This window comes from Saccopteryx leptura, chromosome 2 (assembly GCF_036850995.1).
Source record: "Saccopteryx leptura isolate mSacLep1 chromosome 2, mSacLep1_pri_phased_curated, whole genome shotgun sequence".
In the NCBI taxonomy this organism is placed as follows: domain Eukaryota; kingdom Metazoa; phylum Chordata; class Mammalia; order Chiroptera; family Emballonuridae; genus Saccopteryx; species Saccopteryx leptura.
In genome coordinates this window covers 50,491,520-50,507,067 of record NC_089504.1, presented here as the reverse complement: position 1 = coordinate 50,507,067, position 15,548 = coordinate 50,491,520, and the positions used below count along the sequence as shown (strand labels likewise).

The 15,548-nt window shown below is 37.0% G+C and overlaps 1 protein-coding gene across 2 annotated transcripts in view; it reads left to right on the top strand.

The window, feature by feature from the left end:
- Positions 1-8,801, top strand: part of VPS13A (vacuolar protein sorting 13 homolog A) — a 244,743-nt gene extending 235,942 nt beyond the window's left edge. For both annotated transcript variants that reach the window (XM_066367951.1, XM_066367950.1), the window contains exons 70-72: positions 2,290-2,413; positions 5,136-5,210; positions 7,442-8,801. In XM_066367951.1, coding sequence (XP_066224048.1) covers positions 2,290-2,413; positions 5,136-5,210; positions 7,442-7,492 — 250 coding nt within the window. In that variant the 3' untranslated portion in view covers positions 7,493-8,801. The remainder of the gene's footprint in view (positions 1-2,289; positions 2,414-5,135; positions 5,211-7,441) is intronic.
- Positions 8,802-15,548: the final 6,747 nt, after the last annotated feature.

Sequence of the window (15,548 nt, the reverse complement as noted above, 5' to 3'; positions counted from 1 at the left end):
CCAGGTTTTTGCAAGTCTTTTTTATTTTTAAAGAATGAGCAAGTACAGTATTAATATGGAGATTTCTGTGTAGCAGAGAGTGAAAATGCGGCTATGGGGCAGAGCTTATGGCTACATAAAAAGGAGTGGTCTATTAACTTTATGTGGTTTTGTGCACTTTCAAGAAGGTGAAGTTATATAAAAATCTTGTTAATTCAAATTGACTATTGAACTTAGTCATTTTTAATGTTTTTAATTTTAATAATTTTTGAGTCTAAAATTTATAGTCTTACCTTACTTTTCTTATACAAAAAGTAACACAAAGAAGAAAACTCACACAGTATTAAAAGGTATTCAAGTAAAAGTCAGTCTTCATTCCATCCCAAAAACCAGCTCCTCTATTCCTGTTCCAAGAAACAACTACTTTTACTTGTTTCCTTCAAATCCTTCCTAAAATATTCTTTGCCTATGCCAGCATACATACATATATCCATATTTTAATGTAAATGGAAATCTATTATACATATAATTCTGTACTTTGTTTTAATATTTTACTTAAGATCTTTGTCTTGAAGATTATTCTTGTCAGCAATTAGAAATCTCTTATTTGTAAATGACTGCCTAGTGTTGATTTAGTAGTCTGTACTGTCATTGATATCTAAATTGTTTCTAAACTTTTTTAGTTACAGACAATGCTTGAGCAGTTATTTTGTTCATAGCAGTTTTCAATTAATTTTTTAACCCTCTCCATTGATTAAAGGAAGGGTAATTCATTAAACCAGAGTCGGTTGCATCATGAATTAGTTTACGAATCTTGTAACATTTAAAAAAAATTACCTTCTTTTGACATAGTAGAACTCTTTCAATGAGTTCACATAAACCTTGACAGAGTAAGAGAAGTGATTTAGTTGTAATTGATTGAAAGATAATCTTTATTCTTAGGATTTTCTTTCCAAGTTTCAAATTTGAGGATATAAAGGTCTTTGACTCGGGAGAGGGAGTACTAGATACCTGCTATAGGATTAGCCTAACTGATTATTCACATGCTTGGAGATATTCTCAACTAGAGGACCAGTAGGTTTGTTCCACAGCCCCTCTCATCCAGGATTGGTTGAAGGGCATCAGACAGAAGATTGAGGTGAGAGTTATAAATCCTGATTAGTTTTCTTTTCCGTTCCAGCCAGGATCTTAATTTTTCTTTAACTCAATTCCTTAACATATATGTTACTTAAAGAAACCTCTGGTTAATTGTAGGTTATACCTACAATTGATGTCTCAGCAAGAAGAAAGAATTGGGAAAGAGGCCTTTGAAGGGAGGATTAAATAGAATTATTAAGGCAATGCATTTTTACTGCTTTATTTTTTCCCTTATAATGGGGGAAACAATAATTAATTTTAAAAGCCTCCTGCCTGACCAGGCAGTGGCACAATGGATAGAGTGTCAACCTGGGATGCTAAGGACCCAGGTTCAAAACCCCGTGGTCACTGGCTTGAGCCCATAGGTAACTGGCTTGAGCCCAAGGTTACTGGCTCGAGCAAGGAGTCACGGGTTCAGCTGGAGCTCCCCCCCCCCAATCAAGGCACATATGATAAAGCAATCTGTGCACAACTAAGATGCTGCAACTATGAGTTGTTGCTTCTCATCTCTCTCCCTTCCTGTCTGTCTGTCTGTCTGTCCATCCCATCTATCTCTATTGCTAAAAAAAAAAAAAAAAAAAAAAAAAAAAAGCCTCTTTCTGATGTAGGTTGGTAAGCATATTAAATGGAGCCTTAGTAATAAAAGCATTTATTCTAAAGTATTAATTACATAAAAGTTCCCCAAAATATTGGTTGATTGGTTCTGCAATTTTTTTCTTATTTCTTATAAAGTATGTTATATACATTTGACATAATAACTACTTTATTTTTTTTCTAATATTGTATATTGTGCTATAAATTCCCCACTAACATTGCTTAAGCTACTTCCCACAAATTTGATTATGACATATTTTCATTCTCATTCAGTTCTAAATATTTTTCAGTTTCCTTTCAGATTCTTTGACCCATGGATTATTTAGAAATACACTAATTTTCAAGCATTTAGAAATATTCTTATTTTTCTGTTATTGGTTTCTGGTTTAATTTCATCGTGATCTGGAAACAGAGTTTGTGAGATTTCAGTTCTTTTTAATTTATTAAGGTTTTTTATGATCCAGAATATAGTCACAGTGAATGTTCTATGTGCACTTGCAAAGAATGTGTGTATCCTGATATTGTTGGGTGTGCCTCAGTTTTTAAGTGGGGTTTGTTGTTTGGGTTTTGTTTTTGCAGTGGTGTATTGTTTGTAACGAAAGGAACATTTGGACAGCTTACATGTGAATGGCAGTACAGTTTTGATGAGTTCACCAAAGAGCCATTCATTGTTCATGGGAGAAGATTGCGCATTGAAGCAAAGGTATGTTGAATAGATTCTTTTTGAAAACTTAGAACTGAAAATAATACATTGAAATAGTCCTCTTTACTTTTATAAGCTTTTTCTCTTTTATAGATGTTGTTTTGTCTACGTTGGTTTTCCTTTATACCTGCTGTCTTACACAGGTTTAAAGAAAAGAAAGGGCAAGAAAAAATATGCTATGTTATGTGCTATTACATTGACAAAAACACCCCTGGTGTCCCAGTAATAGAACCTTACCTTCTCACTGCTGTCCAAGGCATTAACATGAGAAAATCACGTGTATACTTCAAAATCCGTCAAGAATGTTTCTCCTTGAAAATATCACAAAAGGACACTTGAAAATAACAGCTGATAATTGATAGTATCTTCTCTTTTTATAGATAGTGTCTTCCCAATTCAGTTATAATCTTGTAGAGACCATTTCTGTATTTTAATTACCAGCGGCTAGCACAATGCCTGGTATGTGGACATTGATATAAAATACAGTGAATTTCTAATCATTTGGTAAATCAGTAGAGACTCAATATCTGTTGTAAGTTGTAATGACTGTACTAGGTATTATAGGATGTAGTTGGATATAGGTGTAGTGATATAGTAGGTATATGTGGTAATGTATTTGGCCTCAATATAACTGACCAGATAAATGTATGTGTAGGGCCACTTTGGAAATATCTATATTAGGAAATATCTGTATTAGGAAATATCTAGGTTTTATGTATACATGTAACTTCTGACATTTTAAACCAGGAAATATCTATATTATGACTCAACTGGGTAAGTTTATTCTTTGTTATTTTTGTTTTTATTTTGGGCAATTCAATTGATTCCTGTAACTAATAAGTCTAAGTCTACATTTTATAACTAGATATGCTCAAATGATGTCATTTGCAATTATTCTTCCTCCCTTCCTCACCTCCTTCATTACCACCCTCTTCTTTACCACTCCCGTCTCGAGGTTACACTTTCTTCATTGTTGGCTTCATTCTCAGGCAGGCTATTCTTTGGTGACAAGATGGCCAATAGAAGTTCCTGAGAGCTTCTCATTGGGCCACCTTTGTTCACTTGCTTATTCCTTTATCAATCACTATGGTCACCATGGTGCTTCTGACAAGGAAGGGTCTGCTGTCTCTGATGTATTGGAGTGAGAGAAGGGGAAAAATACTTACCTGAAAGAGATTCAGAAAGTTGCTACTGGAGTAAGGGACATTGGACACAAGCAGGCAGAAACAACAGATGTCTTCTGGGCTAGCCTACAGAGCAAGACTTGTAACCACTGCAGACCGTTTTTCTAATCTTTCCATTCATTCCATAGATATGAAGGAGTTGACAGGATTTTAGTTGTTGGGGATGTTAGACCAGCTTTTCCCACTAAGAATTTCTCTAATTCACTCAGAAAATGAAAGGCCCTGTGGCCAATACTGTATATGAAATAATGTGTGGTGGCTGTCAACTTCTGGTCTGCCCTAGACTGCTTTCCTGCTTCTTTCCATGCATGTTTCTCTCTCCAAGAATAACCTTCTTATCTTTTTTATTTCTTTCCCTTCTACTTATTCTTGAGACATTGTATTAGTAGTTACCTTTTTTTTTTTTTTACATAAAATAGTATGATTTCTTCTGGAGTCTATATTTGCAATGATATTGGAATGACTTGTAGGAATTGTTAGACTAGTAAAAACCTCCACATTGCATCTTCTGTGCTTCTACCTATAGTTAATAGTGGTAAATACCACCCTCTACCATGAGACAGTTCTCACAAATGCTGATCAGAATACTGAAGAAGTGTAAAAGTGGAAGGCAATCATATAGGATCTAGGACCCACTCTGATTTCATTGATCCTTAAGCTACATTCTTACTGAAGGCCTGGTTTAAAATGTCAGAAGTTACATGTATACATACAACCATACACAGCCCCCATAAACATGTGTGTATGTACACACATACATATGTATTGTTTTTGAGCTTAAGTCATCATTATTCCATGGCCAGATATCAAGAACTATATGGGAAGTGTTTTGAAGAGAAAAACAGTAGGACTTCCCCCACTTATCTCCTTCCATTTTCTGTATAAACCTTTTATAGCTTTAAGCAATAAAATTCACCTAAAGTGAAATTTTAAAAATTATTTATTTATTTTAACAAGAGATGGAGGTGGAGATGGGGCAGACAGGGACAGACAGGAAGGGAGAGAGATGAGAAGCATCAACTTGTTGTGACACTATACTTATTCATTGATTGCTTTATCATATGTGCCTGACTGGGGTCTCCAGCCAGTGACCCCTTGCTCAAGCCAGCAACCTTGGGCTCAAGCCAGTGACCATGGGGTTGTGTCTATGATCCAATGCTCAAGCAGCGACCCCACGTTCAAGCTGGTGAGCCCATACTCAAACTGGATGAGCCATTGCTCAAGGCAGCAACCTCAGTGTTTCAAACATAGGATCTCAGTGTCCTAAGTCAATGTTCTATCCGCTGTGCCATCACCTGTTCAGGCAAGTGAATTTTAAATTAACTTAGGTTTAGTGACAATTGATCTGTTAGTATAGTCTTTTTCTTTTCTGTTTCTATTTGGTTCTTCTTGGTTGTCCATTCTTGGCTTTTTTTAAGGTGTATGATTTGTGTGAAATGCACACCATAAGCACTGATGTCCAAAATCCTGTGCCTTTTCTTTATCATATTTCTACAACTGGATTTTCATTTTTATGAAGTCACTTATTTTGTTCACAGGAACGGGTGAAGTCTGTATTCCATGCCAAAGAGTTTGGAAAAATAATTAACTTCAAGACCCCAGAGGATGCTAAGGTAAATATAATGAATTTTTACAGAAACAGAGAGCAGCTTCACTTTTCAAAGTCATGAAAGTTGGACTGTTGTTTAAGGCAGATAAATTTTGTTTTTAATTATGTTTTTGTGTTTTGGCAGTTTTAATATATGTAACTAGATAATATTTTTCAAAACTACTTTTTATTAGCTTGAATTCAACACACCTAATTTCTTTTCATGTCAAATGGCTCCATCTTATTTTAAATTCTAACTATAATACTTTTAAAATAATAAAAGTCAAACAAAAGAAATTATTTCATTCTAATGCTAATCTACCAGCTCTAGCAGGGAAAGGATGGGCCCACACTGTAGATTTCTCTACTGTATAGATGATTTTTTTAAATTACTATAGCCTGGCATATAACGAAAGGAGCCAAGCCTACAGTCAGAAAATCTGGGTTTGAATACTGATAGATTCTGTTTCTGACCTTGGGGAAGTCAACTTAACCTCAGTTTCCTTAAAATGTAAATGATGTAAACTAAAAAGATCATGCATACTTTAAGGGTTGTGGCAACTACAAAAATGTGTACTGACAAGAAAGGGAAAACTAGGAACTGATTATCTTACCCTGTTAATCACAACTTAGATGCTATTTCTTTTTTTTTTTTTTTTTTTTTTTTGTATTTTTCTGAAGCTGGAAATGGGGAGAGACAGTCAGACAGACTCCTGCATGCGCCTGACCGGGATCCACCCGGCACGCCCACCAGGGGCGATGCTCTGCCCACCAGGGGGTTGATGCTCTGCCAAGACCAGAGCCACTCTAGCGCCTGGGGCAGAAGCCAAGGAGCCATCCCCAGCACCCGGGCCATCTTTGCTCCAATGGAGCCTTGGCTGTGGGAGGGGAAGAGAGAGACAGAGAGGAAGGAGGGGCGGGGGTGGAGAAGCAAATGGGCGCTTCTCCTGTGTGCCCTGGCCAGGAATCGAACCTGGGTCCCCTGCACGCCAGGCCGACGCTCTACCGCTGAGCCAACTGGCCAGGGCCTACTTAGATGCTATTTCTGATACTGAATTTTACTCCCTGTGTCATGAAACTTATAATAAGAGCACAAGGCTCCTTTACTGAACCCTTGGGCGTCCTGCGCTCATACTGTGTTGGTCCTGGCTGGGTATGACTATTTCCCAGTTGATTTGTCACATCTGGACCCCAAACCAGGAACCTTGGATCATTTAGCATGTGCCATGTAATTTTCTATCCAGATACTGTGATATAATAGGCAGCACTGGCTACTAACGGTAGAAAGGGGACATGTTACAAAGAGGAGGAATAAAGTGACTATGTGCTTATTGCCTGGAATAGGGAGATAGGCTGGAGCATGATAACAGCATGGCTTCCAAGCCATCTTCTTTGATGTTGCTGAAGGACATTACAAGCTATTTCAGTTTCTCTGTAATAAGTTTTCCATTTAATCTCTGGCACGTGTTATTTTATCCCAAAGGTTTGTTTTTAATCCTCATTCTCCGCCAGAAATACCTAGAGATGGCTACTGAGCTTAGTTCTCTTTTTATCCTTAGCCTAGAGCTATTCCCATTAGGTTCTTCTTAAGTTAAAGAAGCACAGAAAACTCTGCCAAAGTTTTTCATGATGGGATAATCCCTGTATCACCTCCAAGGCTTTCATCTGTCATACAGGCCCAAAGATAATAGACATTACTGATAGAAAGATTTACATTACATTTGCATTTTATGTTTGTGATTTCAGATCTTTTCAAAATAGAAAATACTTTATTATGAGAACACCTAAAATGCTCAAGAATGTTGCTATTGCTATGCACTGTAGAAAATATAGTTGTTCCTACTCAGTCATTTATGGAATCATAAAGGTTTGTGATACAGAATTGGCATAGGTTGGAAGAAATTTTGCGTAGCTGATTTTCACACTATGCCCGAGTTATTCAGTACCGCTGCCAAATTACCCTTTCTCTCGGGATGGGTCATTTTACTCTTCTTGTTCTGAAGATGGACATTCAAATTCAATCACCTTAGAAAAACATTATTCTTATTGTTAAATAAAACTCAATAGTATTGACCCTGAGCCATCTCGGCCATTTAAGCAAGTTAAATCTCTTATGCAGGATGAATTTAATTATTGACTGTGAGTATACACCTAAGTAAACTGAAAAGCCAACTTCTAGATTTCCATTCATTACAGTTTGAGTTTCCTTGCAAGTTCATTGAAGTAAGTAAATACTTGTTTCTTTCCTTATAACAGTGGATTCTCACAAAGCTAGAAGAAGCAAGAGAGCCTTCCCCAAGCCTCTGATGGAGAACACTGCCTGAAGACACACAGTAACTAATCATTACAGTTTCCACCGTGTACCCCCAAACCTGTTTGGGAGTACTACAGAAGTAATTTTAAGTGTATATGTGTATGTGTGTATGGATCAGTTAGAATCAAGTAACAGCTATGTGATTAAAATATTTCAACTCTTTGGGGCTCCATCTGGTTTCTAACTTAAATTATGCATCAAGTTAAAATTCTAATTACTTTATAAAAGAAATATGTCTTTTATAAATCTTAAATATTTGTTCCAGGTGACTCTGCAATGGTGGACAAATTGCTCATACTTAGCCTTCTTATATGGAGCTAAGTTTAATGTTCCTCGTTTACACTTGAAATTTCTGAAGCTCACTTCAAACTCCCTGAAAAAGTGATGGGACCGATCAAATCAGTGATCAAATCAAACATTGTCTCAGTGGTATCAAGAGAACTTTCATGATGGTTTCTTTAGAAACATGAAGTTTTTATAGATAAATATTTTGATATTATTTTCCTTATTTTTATAAAGGATAGGTTTGAATTATACTTCAAATGCACAGCATGAATATAAAAAACAATCTTTTTATATGTAATATAATACAGATTAAATAATACCCTTTCAAGCCTCATCTTCAGAAAGGCTTGCAGAATGAATGTCAAACCCCAAAAGAGAAAAACCCTTCTCAGAACTCTGAAGCCTTAGAAATACTTCCTCAAGCCATCTTCATGAGATCTGCTTGGTTTTCCTAGGTCATGTTTTAACAGATTGCTTACTTTAGAGGAAAATTCCTGAAGCCTTAACAATATCAGATTTCACTCACTGGCAATATGAAATAAAATTCCCACCATCTTAAACAGGAGTTATGCTTCAGAACAGATAGCCCTTTTCACAATAAATGTGTGTACCCTAAGGCAGTGGTCCCCAACTTTTTTTGGGCCACAGACCGGTTTAATATCAGAAAATATTTTCATGGACTGGCCTTTAGGGTGGGATGGATAAATGTATCACGTGACCGAGACAAGCGTCAAGAGTGAGTCTTAGATGGATGTAACAGAGGGAATCTGGTCATTTTTAAAAAATAAAACATCGTTCAGACTTAAATCTAAGTAAAACGGAAATAATGTAAGTTATTTATTCTTTCTCTGCGGACTGGTACCGGTCCGTGGCCCGGGGGTTGGGGACCACTGCCCTAAGGTATAACCCAATAACCTGTCGTGTAACAGATTGGGAATTTCTGGTTTACTTTCTCTACAGTTACTCAAATGAGAATCCTCTTTTTTAATGTATAGCTCATCAGAACAAAATCACGGGGCATGTTAGTAAAATTAAGGTTGTGGGGTTTTTTCCCTTGGTTTTTATTTTAAAACCTTAATATTAATGGACTTTCTCAAGTGAAAGAAGATGAATATATGATTGTGAATCATGAAGAGGATGATGTTGTGTCTTATTTAGTTATTAAGTAATAGAGTACTTGATGCATGTTGTATGTGCCATAACATTATTATAAACTGTTTTTGGAATTGGAGACTCTATAGTAAATGGTTGTGAATTGCTCCTCAGGTTCCTCAAACCTTTGCTTTGTTGTAAAAGCTAATATAAACAGCATGCGAGACTGTAATTATATTTCTTCCTGACCAAATCCTGCTATGCACTACTTTTGTTTTTCCTTGGATTATAAAAACACATTGTTTCTTATCAATAGTTGCGCCCAGAATGCTTTTTCCTTTGGGGAACATAAATTGAATCAGAAGGTGACAAATTTCATGTGATACTCTTTGCTCTCCCTTATGACCTTTGTTCACGGTGACGTACATTTTCTTTGTTGCTGAGCTCCTCCAGTTTTGCACATCGAATTAAACCTAAGAGTGGAGGCATTCGGAAAACTCAACCAGTTGTCCTTATTCGAAATGTTACTGTACTGGACTTCCATTCAATGCCATTAGCTAAATACTTCATCACCTACTCCAGTTTCATGATTTTATTCTCAGAAAAATAATATATAGGTGCAAAAATCCTTGGGCGTCCGATGGTAAAAGGGAAAAAACCTAAAAGAGTAGCTCAGCACTTCTTCCAGTATCTGTGAAGGCTAACAGGAGTGGGCCTGGTAACTTCCTCATCCAGAGCCACTACGCCTATCCTCCCTGTTTCCTCACCAACACAAACCTACAAATGTCTTTTCTTCTTCTTTCTCTACAGTCATCTACCTGCCAGTACCTCCCGTCACTTCTGTTTCTAAAGTAAAACCCACAGTGGCAAGAGCAGTAGCTTTCAATTGTCTTAGAAGGTTGTCTTCATCAAAGCAAAGAATATCAGTAGATAAGATGTGTCAGTCTTTTTAGCATTTTTAACATTTTAGAATTATGTGTTTGATTCTATATTGTTTTCTTGAATATTACAGAGTCCATAATGTTATTTGAAAACAATCTGCCCTGGATTATATTTTACTTAATTTAATGACATTCTGCTTGAGAACTTTAAACTTACTGTTTGGTAGTTGCTATGGAATGAGGTCCTGCATATTATGTCACTGTTTTTCTTTGCATTACTTGTTAGCTATAGCCCTAGGACCTTAATTTTAGCACAGCATATATAATATAATGGTCTGTGATTATTGTGTAAAACACAAGGCAGAGTGTCTATTACCTTCCAACTCTTCTTCAGAAAACTATGATCATTAGAAATAGCAACCTTGATTTCTTGTACCAAAAGAAGCTTGTGATTTTTCACATTTACAAAATACTCTGAACCAAAGAACATGTGCACTTTTACAGTGACTTCCCTATTATAATGTATGTATTGGCTGCTTCTAGCCTACTGTTGCAAAGACTTTGGAATATTTCCTGTCCTCAGCTGAGTACACCTGAAGAATTTTCTGATCCCTAAAAAACCATTACCAGTGATACGTGGTTCTTCCCTGGTCCTTTTTCCTCCATAGTCCCAATCCATTCCAACTATCCTGTGGCCTCAAATAAGAAATTGTTCTTATCTTTTTCTATCATGATTAGTTCTCTTTTTTTTTTTTTGATGGTAGTAACTAATATTATGCCAGTGACTCCATATGCACCTATGGAAATATCCTACAAATAGCATTCTGTTTCTGTCTGGTAAATGTTGGAATCCATGGGAGTCCGAAAAGACCAGAGTAACAGGCTTTATTAAAAGGAAGAAAGGAACCCTGCCGGGCTGACTCATAAGGGAGAGTTGTGCGCCAGACACAGCCTGGGACTGGGTTTTAAGGGTTTGGGGGAGGGGGAGTGGGAAGGATCATGGGGCATTAGCCCATCAGCTGCTGGACCAAGGAGGGACTTTTAATGAAGTTTGCCAGGACTTTTTGGCTTGTGACATCAGACATTCCTTTATGATTAGTCATTTGCTGCGAGCCTGGGAAGGAGACTTACTGGCAGGGTTAAAGAAATGAGACCTAAGAGTAAAAAATGAAGAGTGTATGCAGTGCTGAATTTTCTGTACCTCACTTATCCGATCATCGGTGGACCCTGCAGGCCAAGCAGATTGGGGGAACATGCTAGGTTAGCTTGCCTGTTGTAGCTGACCAGTGTGCACTGGATATCCTGAAAGAGGAAGCGCCATGTGGGACTGCTTCCGTGCCCCACCCAACACAATTCTGAGAGATCTGTTCGGGCTCCAAGGCCATTACTGTTTACCTTCTGTCAATATCAGCCAGTATCCTCAAGGACAGTGTGTTTCAAACTAAGTCTTAACCAATTAGTGGGCCATGAAATCAGTTTAACAGCTCAAGACCAGCATATTTTAAAAGTGGAATAGAAAAGCAAGTTAAGAGAGCAGTGTATATAACAAGGTCAAATGTTTCCTGAAATAGTGTTTCTGCTAAATACTGGATATACTGGGTCATATAAAATGTTATTTCCCATTGTGTATTGTAGTTTAAAAAACAAAACAAAGCATCAAAGCCATTGCTGTAGGAAGCATGGGCCAGCTTGTGATTGTTGGAACATTCTGGATTACCTGGGGCCTGACCTTAGATAAGTAGCAGAGATCCACAATTTAAGAGTTTTTTCAGATTGTGAGCACTACCTTTTTCTTTAGAGTGAAATGATAGGATAGCTCTTGTTTTGGTATGCAAAATGTTTTCCTTTTATGATGTGGGATACCAGATATCTGCAGAACCAGAAACAGCATAGAAAAGTTAGATCCACAGAGAGCTCTCAAAAAAGACCACAGGGTATCATTTAACTTGATGTGTTTCAACCTCTCTCCCACTAAGCATTTTACTAGGGTTGTGGACAGAAGGTCTCCTTAAAAATAAGTTGAATTTATTTCATCTACCTTCTGTCTCAATCATCACGTAGGTTAAAAAAAAAAGGCCCTTAAAAATGAGGAGCTCATGTATAGGTTACATTCTTATAGGACCAAAGTACTCATTCATTGTAGAGGGCTATAAAAGGCCGATGCAGTTTAGCTGAAAATAATTGGATTTCCTCATTTCTGTAGGATTCAAATTGAATGTAGATTAACCTGCATTCCTTATGCAATATTCAATACAAAATTTATTCAGTCTAATTTTCTTGGGTGCTAACCTGTTATTGCTTGTAGTTCCTTTGCATACTCGCAAGGGGATTGTTCACCCTCCTGCTCAATCCTTTGAAATTATACCTTAATTTTGATGCTAACCTCATCAAGTTAGTATTAATTTAAAATTTTATGATTCTTGTTATCTATTTTTGGTAATTGGCCAATATAGTTATTAGTGCAGGCTTTTATTTATGCTTTTCTTTCTGCCACAATTGGTGTGAAGTAGTACTTGATTCAGGGCTATCCTAAATGCAGGTCAGCACATGTGCTAAAATGCTAGAGCTTCTGTGTAAGTTACTTACCTGTGAGTCAGCTGTGACTCGTGACATCTCTGTGAATGAGTGATGTCCACAATGGCCTGTCCTCAGCAGCTCTGCTCAGCTCCTGTAGACTCCTCCTATGGTTTTTGAAGGAATTGACCCATCTCATTTTTAGTCTTCCTCTCTTCCTGCTGCCCTGTGTTTTCCCAGCATTGTCTTTTCCAGATAAGCTTGCCATCTCATCATGTGCCCCGAGTAGGACTGTCCTACTCTGTTACAGACCTCCTGCATATTTCTTTACTTGAAACATTCTTTTACTTTATTTTCTCCTTTGTAAAATAAACTGTTCCATATTATTTTCTAATTTTACTTTAGAATTACAGATTAGTTCTTTTTTACAAACATTATGATGTTTTTCAAAAAAAATTAAAATGATAACTGTGCCCTGGCTGCAGGCTCGGTTGGTTCGAGCATCCTCCTGGTGCTAAAGGTTGCCGGTTCAGTCCCCGACCAGGGAACCTACAGAGGTAGATCCATGTTTCTGTCTCTCTCCCTTCCTCTCTCTCTGAAATCAATAAATAAAAAAAAATTTTTTTTTTAAAGTGTAACTTCAAATTTTATAGGTTGATATGAGTGTATTTTTTTTACTTTGACAGATACAAATTAATGTGCATTATAGTTCAACCCCTGCTATGATAGACATTTGTTAACCTAAAAAAAAATGTCTGTCACAAACACCATTCACTTAAGTGTTATTGCTCTGATGTTTTAATAATGTGTTTGTTCTAATGGCATCCTTGTAACAAGAGACCCTGTGAGAATGGAATAATGAAAGGTCTAATGATCAGAACTGTATTTAAAATAGAACATGTTGGAAAACGCCAACATTTCTTACCAGGCCATCATACCACCACTGGCCACGCAAAAAAGTGAAAATGTAGGATTACACTGAAATGTTCACAATGTCAATAACTTTCTATCCACACTCACAGACTTTAGAAATTGTATCTGGGGCTTGTTGCAAGGTCAGATTGTTATAGACTTTTCAAAATGAGCATCATGTATATGAATATGTATATTACATATAAAAATAGATTTTTCAGGGAATGTGCATTTAAAAAATACTTTCTTACTAATTTTTGTATTGACCAAATAGTGCTTTTATGGAATGCTTATTCTTTGGTAAAAATATGGTCCTTGATGATGATAATTAGCTCTTTAAATATCTATTTCTCTCTCACTGCACTATTTCCTTCACTTTGTGTTCTTTTTATTTTGGCTCCTGGCCCAGTTGCGTGTTACACAGTCTCTGCCTTGCTTTTGCGTATTCTCATATGATAATTTATAAACACAAATGTTTACAGTGAAGTTCTTCCTCTTGAAATTGACTGTAGTCTTTTTTTTTTCCTGAAAATTGGTTGGCCATGCTAACTAATGACTAACTTTTTTAAACAATAATTGTTTCTTGCTATTGGTAGAATTAACTTGCTCGGTCAGATGATTGCCCAGTTTAATTATATATACCTTTTTCAAATAAATTAAATCCAATAAAGATATCTGATTTTCAGTGTGCCTCTGTTTTTAGTTAACTGGTTTGAACTAAAAAAAATTACCAATAAGCCTTCCATCACCTATTTAAACTTGACTGTCTTAGGGGCCTAAAAAAGTGTGGATAATGACAGATTGCCCAAAGTTCTGACCTTTCAGCGCAAGCCAGCCCAGCCAGCCAGCATGATCACTGCTAACCAGAAGCTTCAGTGATAATACTTACTAAATTCTCAATCAGCAAGATTGTGCCTCTCAACGTCAGAAAACTTCAAATGACTCATATTCGCAGTAAGTAATGAATATATTTTGAAAGACAGGCTAAGAGAGAATTTTCTACTAGCAAAATTTATATTGACAGAAAGAATTAACCTCTGATATGGAGAGTTCAACCTTTTCCTTTGTTAATAAAACACTTTTGTAATGATTTATTTGACAGCCCTCCTGCAACTAGAAGTAATTGAAAGCCATCATCTTCTTGTATGCTTTGTCAGCCAAAGGTGAATTAAAAAGGAACACTAACTCAATGCTAGAAAGTGGTTTAAAATTTTTTAATCCCACATTTTTGAATTCCCCTGCTTACTGATTCTCTTCAGCCCTTTCCTGTTAAGTGGACAACCAGAAGCAGTTTGTGATATTTAGTGCATGGTGCCCCCTTTCCAGGTCTTTCTTTTTGTTTGTTATGTTTCTAGATATCTTTAAGAGCTGCTTCCCCATCTCTTTCTCTCATGCAAATTTTCCTGGCTATTTCTGGATCTTTACTATTCCAGGTAAATAGTAAATAAAATTTTAACATCAGTTTCTCAGGTTCCACAAAAAGCTATTGCTTTTGCATTCATTTCTTGAGTGCAAGTTAGTTTATAAAGCTGACCATTGTTAGGGTAGGATTACTCGCTAGTAGCATAATTCCTGTCTTCCATCATTGATGCTCTTTAACAGCGTCACACTTACAAGTGTCCCAACAGACTGAGAACCTCACTGTCCTAACTGGCTGACAGGAAGGCTTAGTGCAGTTTCAGGAACTTGGGCACTGGGTTCCACGGCATACCTAATTAATCGGGGGCACAATTTCTAGACTGACTGGACATGAGACATGTCACGCCTTACAGCCCTAAGTGGTGTACATATCTGTGTGCGCGCGCATACTTTCAAATATAAATATAAAGCAGAAGTGAAGCCACCGTGGGCCTTTAATATGAAGCACTCTGCACTTTCCAGCTGACTCTGCTCCTGCTTTTCTGAGCCAACTACTAAGAGAATTCCAACATAACACGATGACTGAATACAGACTTGCCCTGACAAGGAGGATGGATGGAGAGGAGAAGAAAGTATGCCTTTTTAGCATAAATGTTTTTTATGCTGGAAAGCTCTGAAAACCTAGTAGAATTTATCCTTTTGTAAGGGAAATTTATATTTATAAGAGAAATCTCATTTGTAAAGGTGCTTCCTCTCTGTACCAGGAAGAGCAGGATGACGAAATCACAAGAAACTCTCATCAATGAAGAAGACTCAAACTTAAATCTGCGAAACACCCTACCCTCGATCACTGTGCTTTTCCTGGTAACCTCCCTTAACTGGCCTTTCCCAGCCCCCAACATCCTACTTGTGTCTTGAGCTGAAAGAAGGTATTTAAGGAGATAGCTTGGGTTTACCAGTGAGTTACTCAATTTCCTGGGTATCTCTCGTGTTCAGGAGGTGTGGG